Source organism: Ictidomys tridecemlineatus, chromosome 14, assembly GCF_052094955.1.
Source record: "Ictidomys tridecemlineatus isolate mIctTri1 chromosome 14, mIctTri1.hap1, whole genome shotgun sequence".
Lineage (NCBI taxonomy): Eukaryota > Metazoa > Chordata > Mammalia > Rodentia > Sciuridae > Ictidomys > Ictidomys tridecemlineatus.
In genome coordinates, this window is record NC_135490.1 from 64,692,272 (window position 1) to 64,714,294 (window position 22,023).

Below are 22,023 nucleotides of genomic sequence, written 5' to 3' on the forward strand. Positions count from 1 at the left end.
TACTGCATAATAACTTTCCCTATTTTCTCCTTTTGATAATCAAAAGGAGATATGACTTCTTCTATTTTCAAAATCTCACAGTGAAGAGAGACTTTCATGCATCCTGAAAACCTTTACCAAATGTATCATAAATTTTGTATTTTGAAAAAGAAAACAGTTTCAATATATTTTATCCTTTGCTTTGACTTTTAACATATTAAAAAGTCTACAAATGTGCAAGCATATTGTTTCATTATTCCCTGGCAATCAAATATAGTACATATGCAAGAAAACTTCCCTATAAGTGAGTTATTATGGATGTAAAGAAGAGAGAACATAAGCAAATGTTTATAAGAAAAATAGGAAGGTGGAGAGGTAATATCTTTCAAATCTGTCATGTTCTTCTACTTTTTCTACTTCAAAGCCACTGGCAATAAGCACTTCAGTGTCATGCATTGTATTCCAGGGCTTCTAAAATAAGACATGGATAGTTTTCAAAGACCCCTGTAAGTATAAATGAAAGCCAATGGCTGGATTGACTAAATGATAACTTAGAGATATAGCCATGGTAAAAATTGTTTGAATTGAAGATTTGAATTTTTCCATAAAGAAAAATTTCTCCTTGCCACCTGTTCCCATAGTTCTTGTTATTTCAATCAAAATTTTTATGGTTTACCATATAGCAGTAAGCAAATGATGTTCTTTTTGAAGAAGCCCTGATAATGAATGCAAACTTTCAGTTTCTTCATAGGATGAACAAGGATGCTTTGTGGTTTTATTGTTTATCAAATTACAAATAAAGAAAGTAGAAAATGAAACTATCCCAAAAGTGGAAGTCATTCTTTCTGCTTACGTGATAAGCTGTAGTCACTGGCTCTAACAATGACTATAAAAAATAGATGTTCTGAAACTTCTTAGAGGCTGAGGAGGACCAGTGGAGTAGACCTCAAGAATGGCACTTATGGAAGATTCTTGGGAAATCCTTGAAGAGTACCATATAGATGAAGATCTGGGCTTCGCTCTGCCAAATCCACTGGTAAGAGAGGGTGGTGAAATAAGGGGAAATATCACAATTGGGGGCAGAGTTTGAATAACTGTGTCTCTCTGTTCTTCAAATTTTCCTCCTAGAAACTCAGTAATATATGTAGTTCTTATTTACCTAATAGAAATTAAGAATGATTAAATAAAGAAACCATGGAAGGTATTTTACCTTTACAAAAGGACTATACTATAGATACCAAAAGTTGACTGATTACAATAGTTTTTTCTGAGGGTATTCTGAAAAGGCCAAAGTTATAAATGTCCATGAGTCATGCAGAAGCCCCTTTATCTAGTGATATCTGTCAAACTGGTCAAAGTTTGTGCTCTTGATTTGATTTGGTTTATGAAATGATACATCAAGTAACTTTCGTCTTGTATGAATAATGGTTACTGTTTACTAAGAGTAAGATGCAAATGAGTATGAAAATTATATTTTGCAAGTTTTAGCTATAAAGCACAATGCATATGGAGAAAAATGCTTGCTTCAAAATTACATGTCCCTAAGTTGTATTCTAAAGAATGCCACGCATATCAATTTATCATTAATATTTTAATTATCACACATTTCGAGTCAGAGGGCAAGATAGTCATACAGAGGTGCCCAGCACTCACCTCTTTCACAAAGAAGCACCAGCATAACAAATAAAAGCTGAATTTTGAGGTGAGTGAGTTTGGAACCCAGCAAGGTAGAGACAAGAACCCTGTAAGATACAGTCTTGGGAGAGTGGAGAGTATGGTATAAAGCTCACCGAAAAGTGCGACCCAGGTCAAGGAAAGGGGGAAAGTCCCAGCAGACCTCTGTGGCCATCAGCAAAGGCAACCTTGCCATCGACATTGGGCAACCTTAGCGACACGGGGGATAAGCTTGGAGCCCAGTTAGAGGGACTTTCTGGAGCGTGCACGATAGCTTGGCTCCAGAGAAGGAGTGTGCACTGTCTCCCCGCACAAACCCCAGATCCCACGATGCTGCAGGCGGGTCCCACATTGAGGGTGGAGCTATGCTGCCTTTTCTGCTTGCTGCTTACGGGATCTGGTTAATTAGCTAAGCAGTGTAATAGGCCCAAACAGCTTCCCTAAAGGTTCCAGCCTCTACCTAATCCTCCCAAGTTTCACCGTCAGTCCAGTCGCCCACAATCACGCTCTGCGGCGGACACAGCCGCAAGTTTCTGGAATAACCCGCCCAAGCAGCCGCCCTACCCCACCCAGGCGCGCAGCAGCGGAGCCACCGCTAGAAGTGGGCGTGTCGGGGGCGGAGCCACAGCGCGGTCCCTCAGGCTGAGGAGCCTGGCGGGGCAGCAGCTGCATCCTCCGCAGGTCCGGCATTGGAATCAGCGGCAGTTTCGCCTCCTGGATCTGGCCTGGATCCAGGCTTCATGCCCCGGCGGCGGTGGACTCTCCCAGTCGCCCAAGCCGCTGTTGGGTCCCAGGGTGCGCCGCTGCTACTGTGGAAACTCCATTGTGCTCCGTTTCCAGCGCCACCACTTTCACTGCCAGAGTGACCACATCTACAATTGTGTGCAACTTATGAACCCTGACACCTTCCCCCCACCCCCTGTGGCTCCTGGAGACCTCAGGGCTTTCACACACACTGCGCCCAAACACATGCATGTAGCTGAAGAATCTCTGTAAATTTTATTTATATCGGTTATTTTGCTTTACAGTTCACTTACAGTCTTAACTTGGTTTTAAAGTTTGAAGCCTTACCCGTGTGGAATAAAGTTAAGCCATTTGTCTTCAGTCACCACAGTCCAGTACTGATGACCCAAAAGGCACACTTTGAAGCAACCTGAATGAGGCATTAGGGCAGGGTATACAGGGAGTTGTTCAGATTTCTGCCTGTGCCTCACTTCAGGATTTTGCCTAGGTCTTGCGTTTGTGTGTTTCCCTTTGGGTTTTGTTTGCTGTTTAGGGGAGTATTAGGAATTGAACTCAGAGGTGCTTAGCCACTGAGCCACATCTCTAGATGCCGTTCTGCACCCAGTTGTATATTTTCCTTTGATATGTGATAAAAAATATGATCAGATCAAGAAGACACTTTTATTTGAATTTCATTTGTATTTGTTGGGGAAAAATCAAGCCTATAGTGGAACCAAAGTAGGCAATTTACATGCATGCAGTAGTCCACCCTCTATGTTTTTGCTTTCGTTTGCGTCAGTGACCTGCAGTCAACCATAGTCTCAAAGTAAAATGGAAAACGCCATAAGTAAACAATTTATGAGCATTAAATTGCTCACTATTTTGAGTCTTATAAGGAAACTTCACACCACTCCATTCCATGCCTCCCAGGACATGAGTCATCTCTTTTTCCAGTGTATTCATGCTATAAACTCACCTACCTGTTAGTAACTCAGTAGTGCCCAGGTTATCAGATGGACTGTCAAAGTTTTGCAGTGCTTGTATTCAAGCAACCCTTATTTTCCTCACTAATAACCCCAAAGCGCAAGAGTAGTGACGTCTCTTGACAATTTAGATATTCCAAAGAGGAGTTTAATGTGCTTCCATACAGTGAAAAGGTGAAAGTTCTTGATTTAATAAAGAAAAAAAAATTGCTGTGTTGTTAAGCTCTATGGTAAGAACAAATGTATCAGTGAAATTGTGAAGAAACTATTCAAGTTGTTTTTTCTGTCACATCTAAAACTGCAAAAGTTATGACCAAAGAGCATAGTAAGTGCTTACTTCAAATGAAAAAGGTATTAAGTTTATCATAGGATGTAGATATAGGGAAAACACATAGTGGTTAAGTGCTATTTGCAGTTTTAGGCATCAACTGGGAGTCTTGAAACATTTGCTAGAAGCATAAGAGACTTTATCTCATACAGTTTCTTCTATATTTCCAGGTGTATTCCAGTTCTTGAAAAAGATATAAATTTAAAATAATTTGCACATTATAATCCTTGTCATCAAATATTAAGACATAAAAAGACTATGGATTCTGAAATTGGAAATATATATGTCTGAATTACAATTGTGTGTGTGTGTGTGTGTGTGTGTGTCACAAGTTATGTAAACTGAGGCCAGGTTCTTTTTATTTATGACATAGAGACAACTTTTGGGGCAATTACAAGAATTAAATGAGAAATGCATATGAAATTAGTGAGCAGAAAGCCCAATCCACTAATGAGATTTTCTTCTGTTCAAAGAACTTAAAATCTAGTTGAAATGGAAAAAATATAAAACACAAGATTACTTAATAATAACATGTGAGGTATACTCCATAGGATTTATAATGGAGAAGATTGATGTTGAATGGTATACTAAGGAAGGTTTTAGAGCATCTGTTGGGTTGAATTTTGAAAAGGATGCAAAATGAAAGTGCTTAAAGAGAGAAGAGGTGGAAAACAGAGAATAGCTTGAGCCCTGTTTGTCAGGTGAAAAGCACAGGCTGGTGTTTTCAGACAAGTACAGGTTTGTTGGGGCAATGATGCACAAAATGTACTTAGAAGCAAGGGGAGTCATCTTCAGGAAACCAACACTATTTTACAGTAACTTCCACTAGCAAATCAAAGTCCTATTTTTTTTCTTTCAAGGAGGAACTACCTCATGATTATGATGCCTGGATTTTCATTGCTAAAAATCTTCCTGAACTGATTGAGAATGGCCAACTTCGAGAAGAAGTTGAGAAGGTTTGAAATATATATTACATTTGTCTTCTTGTATGGTTGCTTAACATTTTTAAGTTGATTTCTAAGCCTAAATTAGAAATTGGGTCAAGAGTGAATTGGGTCAAGTCTCTCCATTTGTTCTCAGATACCACTGCTCAGCATTGATGAGCTCCAAGGACATAAGTCACAGCGACTCGCACATTTGGTTCTGGGATACATTACCATGGCATACGTGTGGGATCGAGGTGATGGAGATGTCCGAAAGGTATGGAGATTTTCTGATATTTCTTATGCAACATGAGTGAAAATGAAATCCAATTGATATTTAATGTAAACAATCCCAGTGTCTGGTTATAGGTTCCAGAGCATTTGCCTATCATGGGTGAGGTCCTGAGTTTGATCACCTGTACCACAAAAAAAAAAAAAAAGAAAGAAAGAAAGAAAAAGAAAGAAAGAAAAAAATAAGAAAAAATTTTCAAAAATACTATAACTGTACTTTTAAAGTTAAGATGAGAGAACAAAAAGAAAAGAAAATAACAGTTTACTGATTTAGCATATCAACTGTTATGATTATACTTGCCTTTTTCTTGTATAACACAGTTGCTCCATCCTATCCATACACATATGCAATCGACTTCTTTAATTTAATTATATTGTGAACACTTTTTAGTTACTACACAATCATCCTAATTGTTTGAAATAATTGTACAACTGTACATTGAGTTACTGAACTTTTGCTTACCTGCTAAATCTTCTATTGATAAATATTTAACTTTTCAAAAACATTTCATTATAAACCCGGCATGGTCACACGTGCCTGTAATCCCAGCAGTTGTGGAAGTTGAGGCAGAAGGATGCAGTGTTCAAAGCCAGCCTCAGCAACTTTGAGAGGCCCTCTGCAATTCAGTGAGACCCTGTCTCTAATAAAATACAAAAAAAGGGCTGGAGATGTAGTTCAGCAGTTAAGTGCCCCTAAGTTTAATTTCTGGTACCAAAATAGAAAAAAAATCAGTATTATATATGACACTACAATAAATATCTTTGAATGGCTCTTCATGGTTAAGGTGTAAGTGCTTCCATCTATCAACATAGAAGAGTATCTTGGTTTCCTTCAGCTCTTATCAACATAAAACAACCTTAATTTTAAATCATCTTGTATATATATTTATAGGTATGCATTCATGTGTCAGTCATAGTCTTACTATTAAAATAAAAATAGCAGTGATGATCACATTGTTAATTAGGCTCATATTCGGTATCTGTCCTGTAATGCTGCTAAAATCCTTGCCTTCCCATCTCTTGTAGTGGTGCCAGATTGAGCCAGTGCAAACACAGGGGTTCCAGTTAAATTTGAATTTCAGATATGCAATTATTTAGTGTATGTGTGTGTCCTGAAAAATGCAATTTTTTTGGACATCCTGTATTTTATTTGGCAGCCACAATCTTATCCAACCAATACTTGAACTTTATTTATTTATTTGGGGGGAGGCTACCCAGTATTGAGCCCAGAAGCACTCAACCACTGATCCACATCCCCAGCCCTATTTTTTGTACTTTATTTAGAGACAAGGTCTTACTGAGTTGCTTAGCACCTTGGCCATTGCTGAAGCTTGTTTTGAACTCTGGAGCCGTTGGGATTACAGGTGTGCCCAACCCCACCTGGCTCTGAATTTAAGAATAAACTAGATTCAAAGGGCATCTTCTACCACTTAGTGAACACTTTCCCTTTTCAGCAAAGCTAATTAGTGTTTTATTTGGTTGTTTTTCTTATCACACTGTGCTTAAAGTCAGGTGATCACATATGGTCCACCTATGTGATGAGTCATTTCTGACACATAGGGATAGAAGTTGTTGTTCTGCATGATCCTGGGAACAACTCATGCTAATCATTAAACTACTACATACAGATTGGGATGATGCCAAACAATCTAAAACTGGTTCTAGTCTTATAATCTAACTTAAAAATTCTTTAAGTGAATGATCTCATTAGATTTGCTAGAAATATGTGTGTCTGTACTGAAAATCAGTCTATGCTAGTTGCCCTGAGCAGAAATCCAGAGGAATTAAATAGTAGTTGGTGTCACCACTAATGGTCAGAAGACAGAAAAACAAGGAAAGAGGAAAAACACTGACCAAGAACGTGAAGACCAGAAGGCATATAGTGTAATTGAAAAATAATAAATGTATCAGACTTTAGGTCAGAATTAAGAAAGAAAAGATGAAAGTGTATTTTTAATTTATCATGATTTCATAGTCTTATTCTGAAAATGATCTCAGGAGATAGTAGTTCTGTAAAACCAGTAAAAACACATTTCAGTGGGGCAGTTATTAAGAAAGAAAAAGTTAATGAACAAAATGTAAATCAATATAAATCACATTTTGCTTGAGAATTGGCAAGAAGTTATCATCTGAGTTTCATAGCAGATGTATCTATAATAAAGACATGTTTGAGCACTTTATTTCCTTTTTCCAGATCAGTTCGAGTTAATTATTCAAGTAAATGTCACCCCTTTTACCCCTATGATCATTATCTAAATCAGAGAGGGACAAAATTATTTCCTTTTGAAAAATGTAACTATTTTGCCAGCTACAGTGTTTCAGTCTTTAGAAGCACAAGCTCTGCAACATAAAGTATACATCCCAGTGTGATTTGATGACCAGTGATTTTGTCCTAACATTCTGTTCTCCTGGTTAAAGCCCTCAAAAGTCATTAAGCTAATGGAGAGTGACTTGGGTTATAACTCCTGTGGTTTTCACAAAACTGTGGCCTATGACTTATCATCATACCATCTCTATCCACTACCCCAGGCAGGCCATAATCCCTGTTCTTCCACTCCTCAGATACATACATATATCAGCCAAAGGCTGCTGATGACAATGATTATCCCAATTACTACATGGGACAGTACAATTATAAGCTAGGTGATAGTAGACGATGAAGTCAGGCAGATAAAGAATAAAATGTTAGTTTCATGGCTAAGGGAGTTATTGGAGAACTTGGCCTGGAAAGGAGGAAGCAGTGAATGGCTGTAAGAGCTCTCGGAATCAGCTTGCCTACTTAGCCATCTAGTTAGGCAGCATTAGACGACTGCAGAATCACCCTGTGTGGGCAGAAGCCTTTTATTCTGTGGCTGATTGCAGAGCAGATTGTACAAGTAGCAGGTTCAGAAAATGAAGAGTTGAGGAGGAAAAAGGGGCTGAGCTGTGTTTTCACTTCCAAACTCAGCAATTTGATACCTCCTCTGAGGAAGAGAGAATGAAAGAGTTTAGCCAAAAGTGCCATCTCAGTTGATGTAGTTATTTCTACAGTGAAATACAAAGCCAGGGTAAAGGAGCTCCCTTTTTCCAGGACAATTAAATCTGAAAGACTTACTAAGCACCAAGGTCCTATGGTGGATCTTTCACGGGAAAAAAAAAAAAGTGTCCAGGAGAATTTCCTTCTGCATTGAGCTTCAAGAGTAGCAAACTGCACTTCTACTGTCTCATATCCAAAAGTCTTAATTACAAAGACTTTGAGTATCTTTGACATAGTCAATTTTATATTTTTATTGCTGGTGAATAATGTGGTGTCTTGCATAGAAAAATTAATAATTATTCATGGGATAAATGGATGAGTGAAGGAGGGAAAATAGCTCCCAAGGCTACTGGGAAGTAAAAGACACAGGCTTTGTACTCTGTTCTTTTTCTTCCTTAGAACCAAATTATGCCCACCCAAATTCAAAACATGAATGTTTAACAATTACCAGAGTTATGTAATGAAATGTGGAAAAGAAAAAAATTCCACTTATTTGGTTTCAAATGCCATTATACAAAAGCAGTCAAGGTTTTGGTACCCAGAAAGCAGCAGAAAAAGTAACACACTTCAATTATTCAAACTAAGTATTGTGTTTTAATTAGGTCTTGCCAAACAATATTGCTATTCCTTACTGCAAACTCTCTGAGAAGCTGGGACTGCCTCCTATTCTGTGTTATGCAGATTGTGTCTTGGCAAATTGGAAGAAAAAGGATCCCAGTGGGTATGTAAACTGTGATTATACCAGATGAATTGGAATGTATGTTATTTAAATCAAGATGTAGTTATTTATTGGTTTAATTTTTGACAGTATAGTTTCTCTGGTATTGTCTATTGTTTCTTGGACTATTGTGTCTGAAACTACAAATGTACAAAAGTGAGAGAGTGCTGTGTATTTAACATATAGTAAAATACATAGAGATTCTAAATGTTCAATTTGAATTTGCCTTTTGTATATAGGTATGCATGTAACCATGTCCCCAAACAAGCTTACAAGCCACAGAGTACTTCTGTGACCTCTGAAAAGTTCTTTTTGTCTCTTTTTATTCAATTCCCTTCTCCTTTCCAGGCAAATGCATTCTAATTTGTCTTATCAGAAATTAGTTTGTTTTTTATTGCATTTTGTATCAATGAAACCCTAGAGTATATATGCTTTGGTGCCTTAGTTCCTTGGATTAACACATTTTTGAGATTTTACCAATCTATTTTTAATTAATTAATTTACTTACCTTTTTTGTTAATATATTATGATTAATACAAAACACTGAAACTCATTATACCATATTCTACATGCACATACCACACTTTGATCAATCTCCTTCCACAGAACATCCCTTTTCCTCCATTCTTCTCTCCCCTTGATTCCTTTGCTCTACTCTGATAATCTCCCTTCTATTATTAATTGTTATTTTTATTATTATCATCATAATTTGAATTAATTTTAAGTAGTAAGTTGCATGTAAGAGTTTCCAGCAGGAAAGCAGCAGTGTCTGCTTCTCAGAAAAGACTGCACAGAATTGAGGCCACTCCTATCCCTCAGTGATGGGATTTGCTCCAACAAAGACCTGTGGCCATGGGTGGATACAGGAAGGAGTGTTCTACAGGTGGCTGTACCACAAAATTAAAAGATTTGATCTAGAAATTATCTTAACAGTAATAATGAGATTTTACTATATGTTCCTCGCATATTTAATTTTTAAATTTGTTTTATAAATTAAATATTTCCAATGCAATCTTGAAAGATACAAAAAAAAACACCCAAAACACCAGTTTTTCTTTTTTACCTATGTCTTACCTCAGTTTGATCAATAGTATTCAATCTGATAATAGTAACTCAAAACCATTTGATTTCAATTATCTTTCTTTCTCTATTCCAATTGGCTCATGGCTTCCGGATTGATTCTACCAGGCCTATGACCTATGAGTAAGTATTCTAAGAACTATTTTTTATTCAAAGTGAATGTCGCTTATCAAAGTATTACAAATACTTTTTTAAAAATAGTTGATTGAATTCAGGCAAAAATAATTTAGGTTATTATTAAAAGAGCAAATAATCCCATTCCTTAAAACTATATCTATGATTTTAATATGACCATGTCTATAGGTAGAGACACAAAAATACAACTTGATATGAATTATGGAATTTATATGCCTACATACAAAATGAACAAACATCTATGTATCTGTGATCTAATGACCTCTCTGGGCAGAACTAGTTAACAATGTCAATAAGTAATCATAAAGAAACCTGTTTTTGTTTGCTTGATTTTGCTTTTTACCAGTCCTTATTACTTTTGACCTATGTACTCCACATAGTCAAGAGGTGGAGAAACTAAGGTGTAAGCTTTTCCTAGTGAAGCTAGACTAATGGAAAGGAAAGACAACTTATGAAATTATATAATGTTGCATGATTAACAGAAGGACAAGAAGATAAACTGCTAGGAGCTCCAATCAATTATCTAATCGTATAACATATTTAAAGGGAAGAATCCATGAGGCAATTTATTTGAAGTGAGTCCAGAAGACAGGAAAGATGGCAGTCTATATAGCAGAGGACATAGTAAGTGTGAAGACTTGGAACTGACAGAAGTCTTGGTGCATTATCAATGCTGAAGGCTAGCTGGTGTCACTGTAGACCGTGATGAAGATAACAGTAGGAGAAAAAGATGAAGAAATAAATTTATAAAAATAAGGAGAAAAGGATGAAGAAATAAGTTTATAAAAAGAAGGAGAAAAGGATGAAGAAATAAAATTTTTAAAAAGATTATCACTTATCTTGCCCAAGGACATACAGCAAGCAAATAAGCTACAGGGGTAGTCTGACCTCAGAAACCAGAATTCTAACTACCACAAAACTCACAGATACACAGACATTGAAACCATTTTTGTACCAATGCCAAGACTTCAACAGAAAAGAAAAATAGGGTCTAACCAAGTTATTTGAATTTCTTGGTCAATTCCTTTATATCAAATAAGCCACTGATAAATTGAGTGAGGTTCACAGAAAAAAATTTAATGTATTTATTTAAATAAAAGATTACTCCTTCAAACTCTACCTCAGATTTCTCTTAAAACCTTGAATATCTTTATCTATTTAATGGAATAGTAGAAGCAGACATATTTGTGAACTTTCTAGTTCTAATTCTAGAGCAAAATTCCAAGTCTCAGTGTAATTTTACATATTATTTATTGCTAATTGTATGATCTTAGGTAGTGTGCCTAATATAGCTGTGTGTGTGTGTGTGTGTGTGTGTGTGTGTGTGTAGATGTTGATTTAACATGTTTGCAAACTATAAGTTATACTAAAATATGCTGTGATTTTGCTAAATTCTTGCTTATTTTACCTGATTTTCTTAGCAACATGGACATTTTGTTCTCATTTCCTGGTGAGGACTGCAGTAAAGGATTCTTCCTGGTTTCTCTGTTGGTGGAAATAGCAGCTTCTCCTGCAATCAAAGTATGTCCACTTACTTTTGAAATTTTTATGTCAATTCATAACAGAGTAATTCCTTAGTAACTGAATTATAGTAGCATGAATTGACTTTGTGTTGGTTAAATACAATATAAGATCACTTAATTGGGGGTAATGGATTATCTTATAAAAAATATTTTATTTGCTTTTGTGTATCATCTAAAATCTAAAATTAGGGATCGTATATTTAGAATCAAATTTGAAAATCCTGTAAGCAATAAAAATTTTCAATGCAATTTGTCATTAATAATACATAATGACATAATCCAATTGTTTTGACTTTTAAAAATATAAATGAAGAAATAAATTTAATTTGTGGGTTAAGCTAGGGGAATTTTATATCAATGTTTAGTGGTAGAAGATCTCACATGTTTGTCTTTTATTTTTATTTTTTAAGGCAATTCCCATTATACTCAGCGCTGTGAAACAGCAGGACCAGGATACTTTGCAAAAGGCACTTCTTGATGTGGTTTTTTCTCTGAAAGAAGCCCTAAGAGTGTTTCAGGAAATTCATGGCAAGTACTGTACACATTACAACATTCTAAGAACAGTCAGATGTTTCTGATTGTCGTACAATCGGTTAGGAAATGAAAGTAAAAAACAGCCGTCAGTGAGCATGGTTTCACTTGTTATATTTATCTCATTAAATAATTCCACTTTCCATATGGTAGGTTTTATTATCTCCATTTTACAGATAAGGAAATATAAATTCAAAGACATAAAACACTTAAGGATACACAGTTAGTAACTAGTAAAGCCAGAATTTCATGCCAGAACTCTTTAATTCTGAAGAGATTTTTGCGTGCTTCTAATAATTACGAAGACATTTGCTAAATGGGAAGGAAATTTTAAATTCTGAAAAAAAAAAATCTTAGCTTCTGCTTGATAAGAGCTCTCTGCTAATTCTGCTTCTTCACAAGTTCACTGAGAAGCAACAGAGAAAAGCCATTGAGCTCAAAAGTTGTTGCAAAATTAACAGCTAGAAAAGCTACAAAAAACAAACAAACAGCAACAACAACAAAACAACAACAACAACAACAAAAAAGGTTTGCAAAAGGGCATCTGCCCTACCAGGTAACAGATTTAACAAATATGTGAGTATTTATCACTGGGCTTGGAGCTACTGCTGATTGCTCCTTGGCAAAGGAGACACATTTTCAGATCAAATGTTAGTAAGTTTTGGGGAGGGAGACCTAGGGATATATATAGTCCATGGGGCTACTGTGTTTGTTTGTTTGTTTTGTTTTTTATTTTTAAATTTTTATTCCCCTCACTCTTCTGGGGGCCTAGTACATGTTAAGCAAGTGCTGTACCACTAAATCATATCTCCAGCCCAGGTTTATTTCTTGCAAGCAGTTTATCTGTGTATCAGTAAGAATATAAAGTAGTACTAAATAAATGTTGACAGTTTAACTGGCCTGAGGATGTAGAGTAAGGAGGTGGGTGGCTTCTTAAACAAGCAATGTAGCAGTCTGACAGTGGACCCCATTCCATGGACAATTGATAGAAAAGTGAGAAGGGCTTGTCCACATGGGCTTTGTTCTGCATAGACTGACCTGATCCCTTTCCTGAAACCTGTGATAAAATCCTGTGAGTTATTTACAACACCTTGAACTCCCTGTATACCTCTAATGAGTCTTAATTAAACATATTCCATCTTTTTACAGAGTATGTGGACCCCAAACTATTTTTCAATGTTCTTCGCATATATTTGTCTGGGTATGTAGTTCTTATGCTTGAATTTGTTTTATTTCAATTAATATAAAAACACACCAGATACTTATTGATGGTGCCTCACCATTCATGAGGTTTGGATAAAAATTATGCTAAAAATGTATTTTGTAGAAAAATAATAGATAGTACTCTCTGTTAATACTGGTCCAGGATTGCCCTAGAAGAGGAATAGGGAAACTTGTCATTTTAAATAGAGTGAATGATCTGGCTAGTGCAAAGGTAAGATTCTTTTCTGGGAGTATTTATACCAAATTTTCTCAGAATAGCATTATTATTCGCATACATGAAAATTAGGGAGAGATTTGGATAAAAAATCACAAAATCTGTCTTGTCACCTTCTAATACCTCTAGAGCAAGATTTTAAATCAGAACATTGACAATTAATATAAAGAATGATTTTTTTTTCTTTCCTTCCTGGTCTAGCTGGAAAGGAAACCCCCAGCTGTCAGAGGGTTTGCTGTATGAGGGGGTCTGGGACACCCCAAGAAAATATGCAGGGGGAAGTGCTGCCCAAAGCAGCATATTTCAGAGTCTTGATATCCTTCTGGGCATAGAGCAGATTGCTGGTGGAGGTAAGTGGAAAATGGCAAATAATAATCATCGCTTGCAATAATACAACTTGTGTCTTAATATTTATAAAGCTTCTTCCCTTTGGCATCTCATCTGAGCTTATTGGATGCTTTCAGGAGAATCAGAAAAGTAAGGATTACATGGCCATCATCCCATTTTACAGACGAAGAAGCAAAAACTTAAGAGGATAATGTGACAGGCTTCTTGTTAAACAGCTAGAAAGTGGCAGAGCCAAAACCCAGATCCAATTCATCCTTCTCTCAATCTGGATTTGAATATGTAATTACAGGCTGATAGACTCTGAGGGAGCCAGGATCACATGTTCTGAAAATGTAGGATGAGATTCAGAAAGAAAGTCACCTGCAAATGAAACCCAATTGTGAGCAGAAGTTGGGGAGATGCAGGCCGCAGTGACAGGAGAGGCCTGGCATATCTTGTGTGCAGCCATCCTCTGGACCCAGCAGCCCAAAAAGGCTTGCACAGGAGTTTAATGAGGAGCTGCATTCTTCAGGAGCATTGCCACACACCTGTCATCCCAGCTGCTGGGAAGGCTGAGGCAGGAGGATTGCAAGTTCAAATCTTTAGCACTTTAGCAAGACCCTCCATCAAAATAAAATAAAATAAAATGAAAACATAGTCCAATGGTAGAGTATTTTTCTGGCATGTATGAGGTACCACACACAGAAAAAAAAAAGAAAGAAAAAAAGATGAGCCACTTTTTTATATGTATTTTATATGTATTTCTTCTTAGAAAAACTTCTTCCCACTTAAGCTTCTATTTTATATACTAAGAGGAAAGCACTGGGCTAGGTGAAAATGTTTTTTTCTTAATTTAAAATGATCCTTTAAACTCTTTTAAACTCAATGTCATGACCTAACAAGTGTAGATTATTTATACCCTGCCTATAACATCAGCCTCTTGAAAGAATCAAATACAGTAGAAAAATGATAAAGAAAACACATATGAACATTCTTAGTATGAAAAATAATTTTTGCTCATTTTATTTTCAGAATTAACTATAGTTTTGCATAGTTACCATGGCTGGCTGGTAGCAGCCCAATAACTGTTTATCCTCCAAACAGGGTGATCTTAACCTCAGAACTTTTTGCTATAGTTCCCAACAGTGATCTCCCATTTGCTCTGACCTCCCTCAGCCTTCTCCCCTGACTGGGGAAGACTTTGGCTTCCCTGTTACCTTGTCTTTATCTTGTTCCTTTAGGATCTGCTGCTGAGTTCCTCCAGGACATGAGAACATACATGCCACCAGCACATCAGGACTTTCTTCGCTTCTTAGAGACAGGTCCATCAGTCCGTGAATTTGTTGTTTCAAAAGATGATGCTGGCTTGCAGGAAACTTTTGATCAGTGTGTGGAAGCTCTGGTCTCCCTGAGGAACTACCATTTGCAAATAGTAACAAAATACATTGTGATTCCTGCAAGCCAGAAACCCAGGGAAAATGAAATAGCAGAAGAGCCAACCGGACAAGAAAACAGAGGAACAGGAGGCACTGATATCATGAATTTCCTAAAGACTGTAAGAAACACAACCAAGAAGTCCTTTCTGAAGGATCGTTAATGTAACCCCAGCAAGGGTACATTTCATTGAAGCACAGAAATTGACATATTTTCCTGTCACTGCTCATTGAATCAGACCCATGAATTAATGATAGATAGTAATTTACTAATGATACACCATAAAAAGATTTCTAAATATTTTTTTTCTTTTATCTATGGATCTATGTAGGAAAATAACAAAAAATGATAGTATAAGGATGCTACAAATAACATTAGAAAGATTATAATCTGTTTATCAATGGAATATAACAATGAAATTCAATAAAGAGAGAATCATGTAAGATCTAACAAATCTTGCTTCATTTTTGTCTACCATTAAATATTGCTCCAGATGAGGTATACTCCACACTATTATCCCTTCAGCAGAGCCAGTGGATTCTAGTACTTTCAAAATGCTAGTGCTTGTTCATAATTACTCGTTTATTTGTATTCTTTTTGCACAATAAGCTTCAGGATGCCAGAAACATTCTGTACTATTTATTGGACCTGTGTTCCCTCAGCTCTTAGTAGATACTTAGCAAATAACTACTGAATGAATGAATGTATGAACACATCTATCAGGACATACAAGAAGAGGTCACCTTTGAAATGCAGTTTCTTCCTAGGTTATTGAGCACTAACACTCTAGCATGAATTTGTTTAATAATGGAATTCTGGAAAGATAGAGATGGAAAGGAACTTAAAAATCATCTAAGCCAATCTCTGCATTTTAAAGATGACAAAATTGAGGCTCAGAAAAGTGAAGTAACTTACTTAGGGTAATAGTTGATATAAATAGGAAGAAATTTTGAGTTTTTGATAAGTCATATTTTTTTTCTTTCTATTTGGAATAGATGAGGTTAGAGGAAAAGGAAGTATGAGTGAGGATAGGAAATGAGATGACATAGCAGGATCTTATCAGGAAGCAAATGGTCAGCCAGAAATCGGTTGCATAATGAAAGATAGAAGGAAAATTTATTCAATGCCCACAGTGTCGGATTAGCAAGCACCTTGAATTCATGAAAAGTTCAGCTCTAAGGATAAGGAATATAATTCAGAAATTTCAACGAGTATGCACAGCTATGTTTGAAGAAGGAAATGCAGTCACATACTTCTAAAATCAAAATGTCTAAATACCATTTTAACATCATTGCTCAAATACACCTATCCCAGTGAAATCTTGTAGCTTATAGCAAAATTTTACTTGATTGCCTACAAAATAAGCTAAATTTCAATGGTAATCATACTTATTTGGTGAGATACATTTTCCCCCTTTTTCCCCTGTAAATGTTTCTGCAATTGACTACACATAATTTTATAGTGGACAAAGTATATGTCTATATATATGATAGTCTATAGGTCCAAATAACACAAAACCAGATTTTGAAGTTTCCTCTAATGAATTTATATCTGCACTGAGAGAGGCATAATGAAATACTTGATATACTTCTAAAGATGTGGCTACTTCACATCCACTGCCGCATAGTCTCTGTTCATCACAGTGAGTGTTCTTTTGGGCACTGTAGAGGATGTGTCAATGGAGGGCAAAAGCGATATCTTATTACAGGAAAAGGTTTTAGCTAGTTGTCATAAATTCTTAGTAACATGGTTCCTATTTTTCTTAGTCCATTTTCTCTGGCTAATAACACAATACCACAGACTGAGTATGTTAGTCAACTTTCTGTTCCTACGAAAAATTACCTGATAAAATTCAACTTCAAGAAGAAAAAGTTTATTTTAGCTAAAGTTTCAGATGAGCTGTGATGAGCGGGCTCCATTGCTTTGGGGCTTGTGGAGAGGCAGAACATCATAGAAAGGAGCACATGGTAGAAGAAAACTGCCTAGCTCATAGCAGCCAGGAAGCAAAAAGAGACAGAAGAACAAGGGACCCAATATGCCCTTCAAGGGCACATCTCCAGTAACCCCATTTCTTTCCATCAGACCCCACTGCCTAAAGGTGTTTCCACCACCTTTCAATAGCACCAACTGGCTGGCAACCAAGACTTTAGTCCATGAGCATTTAAAAAATGTTGATGGAAATCTAAAATAACACTGGGAAAGTTATAAAGAAAATAAGTTCATTTTGGATCACAGTACTGGTCCAAGATTGAGAACCAGCATCCGGTGATGGCCCTCTGGCTGGCTGAATCTTGAGAGAGCAGAAGGAATGTGCAAGTTCTGGTCTCAATCTCTTTTCATAAGGTTACCAGGGTTCAACCATGGAGATTCCACCTTGATAAACACAAGTTCATCATAACTAATCCTAACCCCCTCCCAAAGCCTCAAAACTACCTACCAGAGTCAGATTGTTTCCATCCTCTCTTTACCTCAAGATGGAAATGTACATTATGAAATGCTGTACATACTTTAAGGCTTCAGAAATTAAAATCAATTACACTGAAAACTCAAGTGGCAGAAGAAGACTTATGTCTTTCACAGAATGTGTACATGAAAGATTTCCAGTGACAAACATATAATTACTATGTACGAACCAAATGATGGAAGAAGTTTTCTGTTTTTGATTATGATGCACTCACCTACTGACAGTGTTAGTGGTTACAGGGTTGATAATTTACTAAAACAGAATCCTGGAGTAAATATGAATACTATTCCTTTGTACAACTTGTAAGATGTGTTTCCTAAAACTAGTACTATAAATGCAATCCTGGAGTTGATTTTGAGGTTGGGTATTATAATGAAGTCAAAAGAGTAAATTTAATGTCAGTGGTGGAAAAAACTTAGAAAGGAGAAACTGAAGTTGATAGTTTGAAAGAGGAAATGAAAATATATATGGTTTTCACTAATGAGGCTCATTGTATTTGTTGAGCACTGGAAACCAAGATTTCAGAAGAGGGAAATAATACTGGGATTACTTCCTTCTATCTGGTAATTCTAGAAAAACAGTCTGGCAGTACTAGTATACCTATGACCTTATCACCTCCTCCTGTGGATCAAAGTTCCCAGTGAGAAATATTGGATTTTGTAATAGACTGCCATGAGTAATTTTACTTCTTCATTCCTAATCTAGCTATTGTTATATTATGTAGGATCTGGCTGAACAGCAGCAATTTGAGTACAAACTTTTGTTCCAGTGCCCAATATAGTCTCTTTAAAAATCAATATAACTTTGACTTCTATTTTTATGAAAAGTGTTGGTGGAAATACACAGTAAACTAGTGGATCCATGTGGATATAGCTTTATGATGGCTTACAGTTTATCCTGGAGGTGGGATTATTTTCTATTAATTATGAAATATACCAAAACAACTAGATACCAAGAATTAAAACAATTGCAATTTATATAGAAGAGAAATTACAGTAACTTTCTTCTACCTCTTTCATGTTTTCTAATACAGATCCTAGTTTTCATTGGTTATAACTTCATTTAGGTATGTATGTTAAATAAATAATTTATCATTCCCTTAAAGAGAAATTATTACTTCATTTAATATAACTTTCTGTTTTAGGAAGCATTTCTAAAAGGGAATTTTAATCCATTTCCAAATATCTGTATTTTAAATGAGGGCAAAAATGCAAAGAAATCTTCAATCCTTACAATGTAATGGTTGAAAAGTAAAATAAGTAAGCAATATAATTTTGCTTTTGAAACATGCCTACAAAATTATTGTATTCATATGTTTGTAATGAACAGTTTTATAAAAGCCAAAATACAAAATGTGTGTTATGATTGGGCTTTTATTGTTTTTCCTACTTTGCAGACATAAGAACATTATAAACAAAAGTTATTAGAGTTTGTGAACACATAAATAATTTTAATTACTACAAGTTACATATAAAAATGTGTATTTGTTATATAATTTTGCTTCAGCAGAAGTTTCTGAGAGAATATTTCTGCAAATTTTTTATAAAAATTTATTAATGAAGCACTTTATCCTTTATTTCTTTATTAAATAATTATTTTTTAAAAAAATTCTAACAAAGTCATCTTTTTAAATACTGCTGTGAACATAAAACCACTGGAGATAATTTAGGGAAAAATCTAGGTGATTTTGGGTTTGGCAACAACTTTTAAACACAAAATCAAAGTTGGATTTTATTACAATACAAAAGTTCTTCTCAGCAAATGATATTATTGTTAATGGAATGAAAATACAAACCAAATACTGGGAGAAAGTATGCATAAAAATATCTCTGGTAAATGACTAGTATAAAAAACACAAACGGAATCTCAACATTCAAAACTAAGAAAATGAACAACTTAATTTAAAAAATGGACGAAAGGTTTGTGCAAGACACTTCACTGAGAAAAGACATACAGAAGGTAAATAGGCAAATGCAAAGATGATTAACATCCTATGTCTTTGGAAATCTCAAATTACTTTTCTAGATTTCTACATTTCTAGAGCAGCCTTGAAAATCCACAATACTGACAGCACCAGATGCTGGTGAGAATGTGGAGCAACACAGTTGATGTCTGGTAGGGAATGCAACATGGGACTGTCACTTGGGAAGACAGGTTAGCAGTGTCTTGCCATGCCACCCAGTAACCACACTGTCACATAAGTCAGAAGGGAAACTGTTTTTATTTTGTCTTGACTTTCAAATGTGTTGTAAGCAGGGAAAATGAGGAAAGGTAAAGAGCAGAATCACCTGTCTTCTGGTGAAAGCAGCTTTGGAAGAGTGTCTGTCTTAGAACTTTTAATTCTCCAAGGGTGTGAGGAGCTTGATTACTCTGATACAACCCACTTTTATCTATCCATTCCCATTTGGGTACCACTGCTTTGGCCATTATCCAGTCTCACCTGGAGAACTTTTAGGGAATTCTCTCTCGCTTCCATTCCTATGGATTTTTGAATCTCTTTCAATACATGTTACCTTCGCCTTCACAGAGTGATTATTGCTGTATGTGTGTACATATGTGCATGGTATTCCACTTGCTAATTGGTCTATGGACAGATTGACAGAATTTTCATTTTATATTGTAGAATTTAGCAACATATTTAAAACATTGGTTATTAAACATAAGCACTCTAAAAAAGATATGTAAATCCCCTGATGAATAATACTAGAGGCATGTTCATGCGCTGAGAGGGTATCAAGTAAGTATGAAGTGATGAGAAAATATCAGAATAGATTTGAAGCAGTGAGAACAGTTATGTGGTTGCTAGGTGGTTATTATAATATCTCAGTAGTAAATGGCAAAAGACTCAAAGCATGACCCTGGATTGGAAAAAGAGAGAAATATTAGAAGCATTAGGACAGCTAGATTGGAAAGACCAGTGTTCTATTGCATGTGGGTCTGCTGGAGAGATGACTCAGGTCTCTATCTGGTCAACTTTGGGCAGTCACACAGGGTCTTACACTTCATTCTCTTCTATCAGGGTCTTACAATTCTGAATATTTTTGAACAAGAAAACTTACATTTTTTATCCATTATTAAGCATCTCAAATTATATTACTGGTTCTTAGAGATACCATTAACTGAATATGGAATATAAGAATAAGCTAAGTTTTATTCTTGTTACAAGAGCATAAGTGACAACTTTAGCTTAGAACTGACACTAGACAGTGGGATGTCTGCTGAAGGCCTTCAGCCAGTAGCTGCAGATTTTGGCTTTGCCCCTCTCTTAATGGAAGACATCTAGTAAAAGTTGAAGGAGTTGAGATATTTCATAAGCAACCTCTATAGAGCATCCAAGTCCATATGTCCAAAGGACAGAAAGACACATGAGTTTAGAAATCTGAAAAAAAAAATCCAGCTGGAAGAACCACACTGTAGTCACCAGGCTAGAGAAAATGGTCCAAGTCATTGAATGAACGAATAAGCACACTCACGGAGAGGGCACAGAGTAAGCAGAGGGGCAATTCAAATCTTCACTATAAAGGTGACCAATAATCAAGTATAACCAGGAAAAAAAGGAGAGAAGACCCAAAGAAGGCAAGCCATGGTGGATGAGATCATGACTTTAAATCAGATTATCAGCGTTTCAGTCCTGGTTTACCACTCATAGAACCATGACACTCAGCTTTATCATAACTTTTCTTAGCTGCAGTGTCCTCAACTAAATAATGGAAATAATGATAGTACCTAACTCACAGGTCTGTTGTGAGAATAAAATGAAATGCACTATGGAAAACCCTTACCTTAGAACTCAGCCAAGATAAAAATCAAGGATCATTGGCTGCTATTTATCACTGTTATTATTTTACAGCCAATAAAATGAGGAGGAATACATGTAGTGAAAAATGTCAAGGAGAGAAGAGAGTTAAAAAAAAAAAAAGTAGGCAGCAATGTCAGATACCTGAACAGTTCATTAAGAAAAGGACTAGGAAGTCCCCCATTGAATTTAGGAACAAAGAAATAATTAATGAGCTGGAGAAGAATACTCAGTGTACCAGTACTATTTGGGACTTTACTTATCAATTTAGAAACCAAAACTAAGTATATCTGATGGTGTTATCAGTAAACAAGTGAACTAAAAAATTTTAATTGGGAACATGTTTCTTTCATTTTCTAAATACTCCTTGGTCAATTTCCAAAAGTCTCAAATACCTAGTCTCAAAGAGATGAAGCCCTTTTTGTATACCCATACTTTTATGGGAAAGCTGACTCTGAATCCAGGACTCTGAAACTCCTGGCCCTACTGATAAGAGGGGAAGTTTCTGGGCACAGCCACATTTCCTCTTGGAAAATAAGAAAGACACCATGCTTTAAGTAGGGTGTGTCTTTGTGTTCTTTACTGAAGAGTAAATTTCCGGGGCTGGGTCTAAAATGGTACAACTTGGACCAGAGTAAAGCTCTATCTAACATCAAGACC

The 22,023-nt window shown here is 36.0% G+C and overlaps 1 protein-coding gene across 1 annotated transcript; it reads left to right on the forward strand.

Annotated features, from left to right (window-relative positions):
• Positions 1-863: 863 nt before the first annotated feature.
• Ido1 (indoleamine 2,3-dioxygenase 1) lies at positions 864-15,557 on the forward strand. The gene is made up of 10 exons (XM_005341131.5): positions 864-1,015; positions 4,548-4,643; positions 4,768-4,887; positions 8,520-8,638; positions 9,824-9,838; positions 11,272-11,371; positions 11,784-11,901; positions 13,054-13,105; positions 13,544-13,692; positions 14,911-15,557. The coding sequence occupies exons 1-10, from the start codon at positions 932-934 to the stop codon at positions 15,264-15,266; spliced, it is 1,209 nt and encodes a 402-aa protein (XP_005341188.2). The 5' UTR covers positions 864-931; the 3' UTR covers positions 15,267-15,557.
• Positions 15,558-22,023: the final 6,466 nt, after the last annotated feature.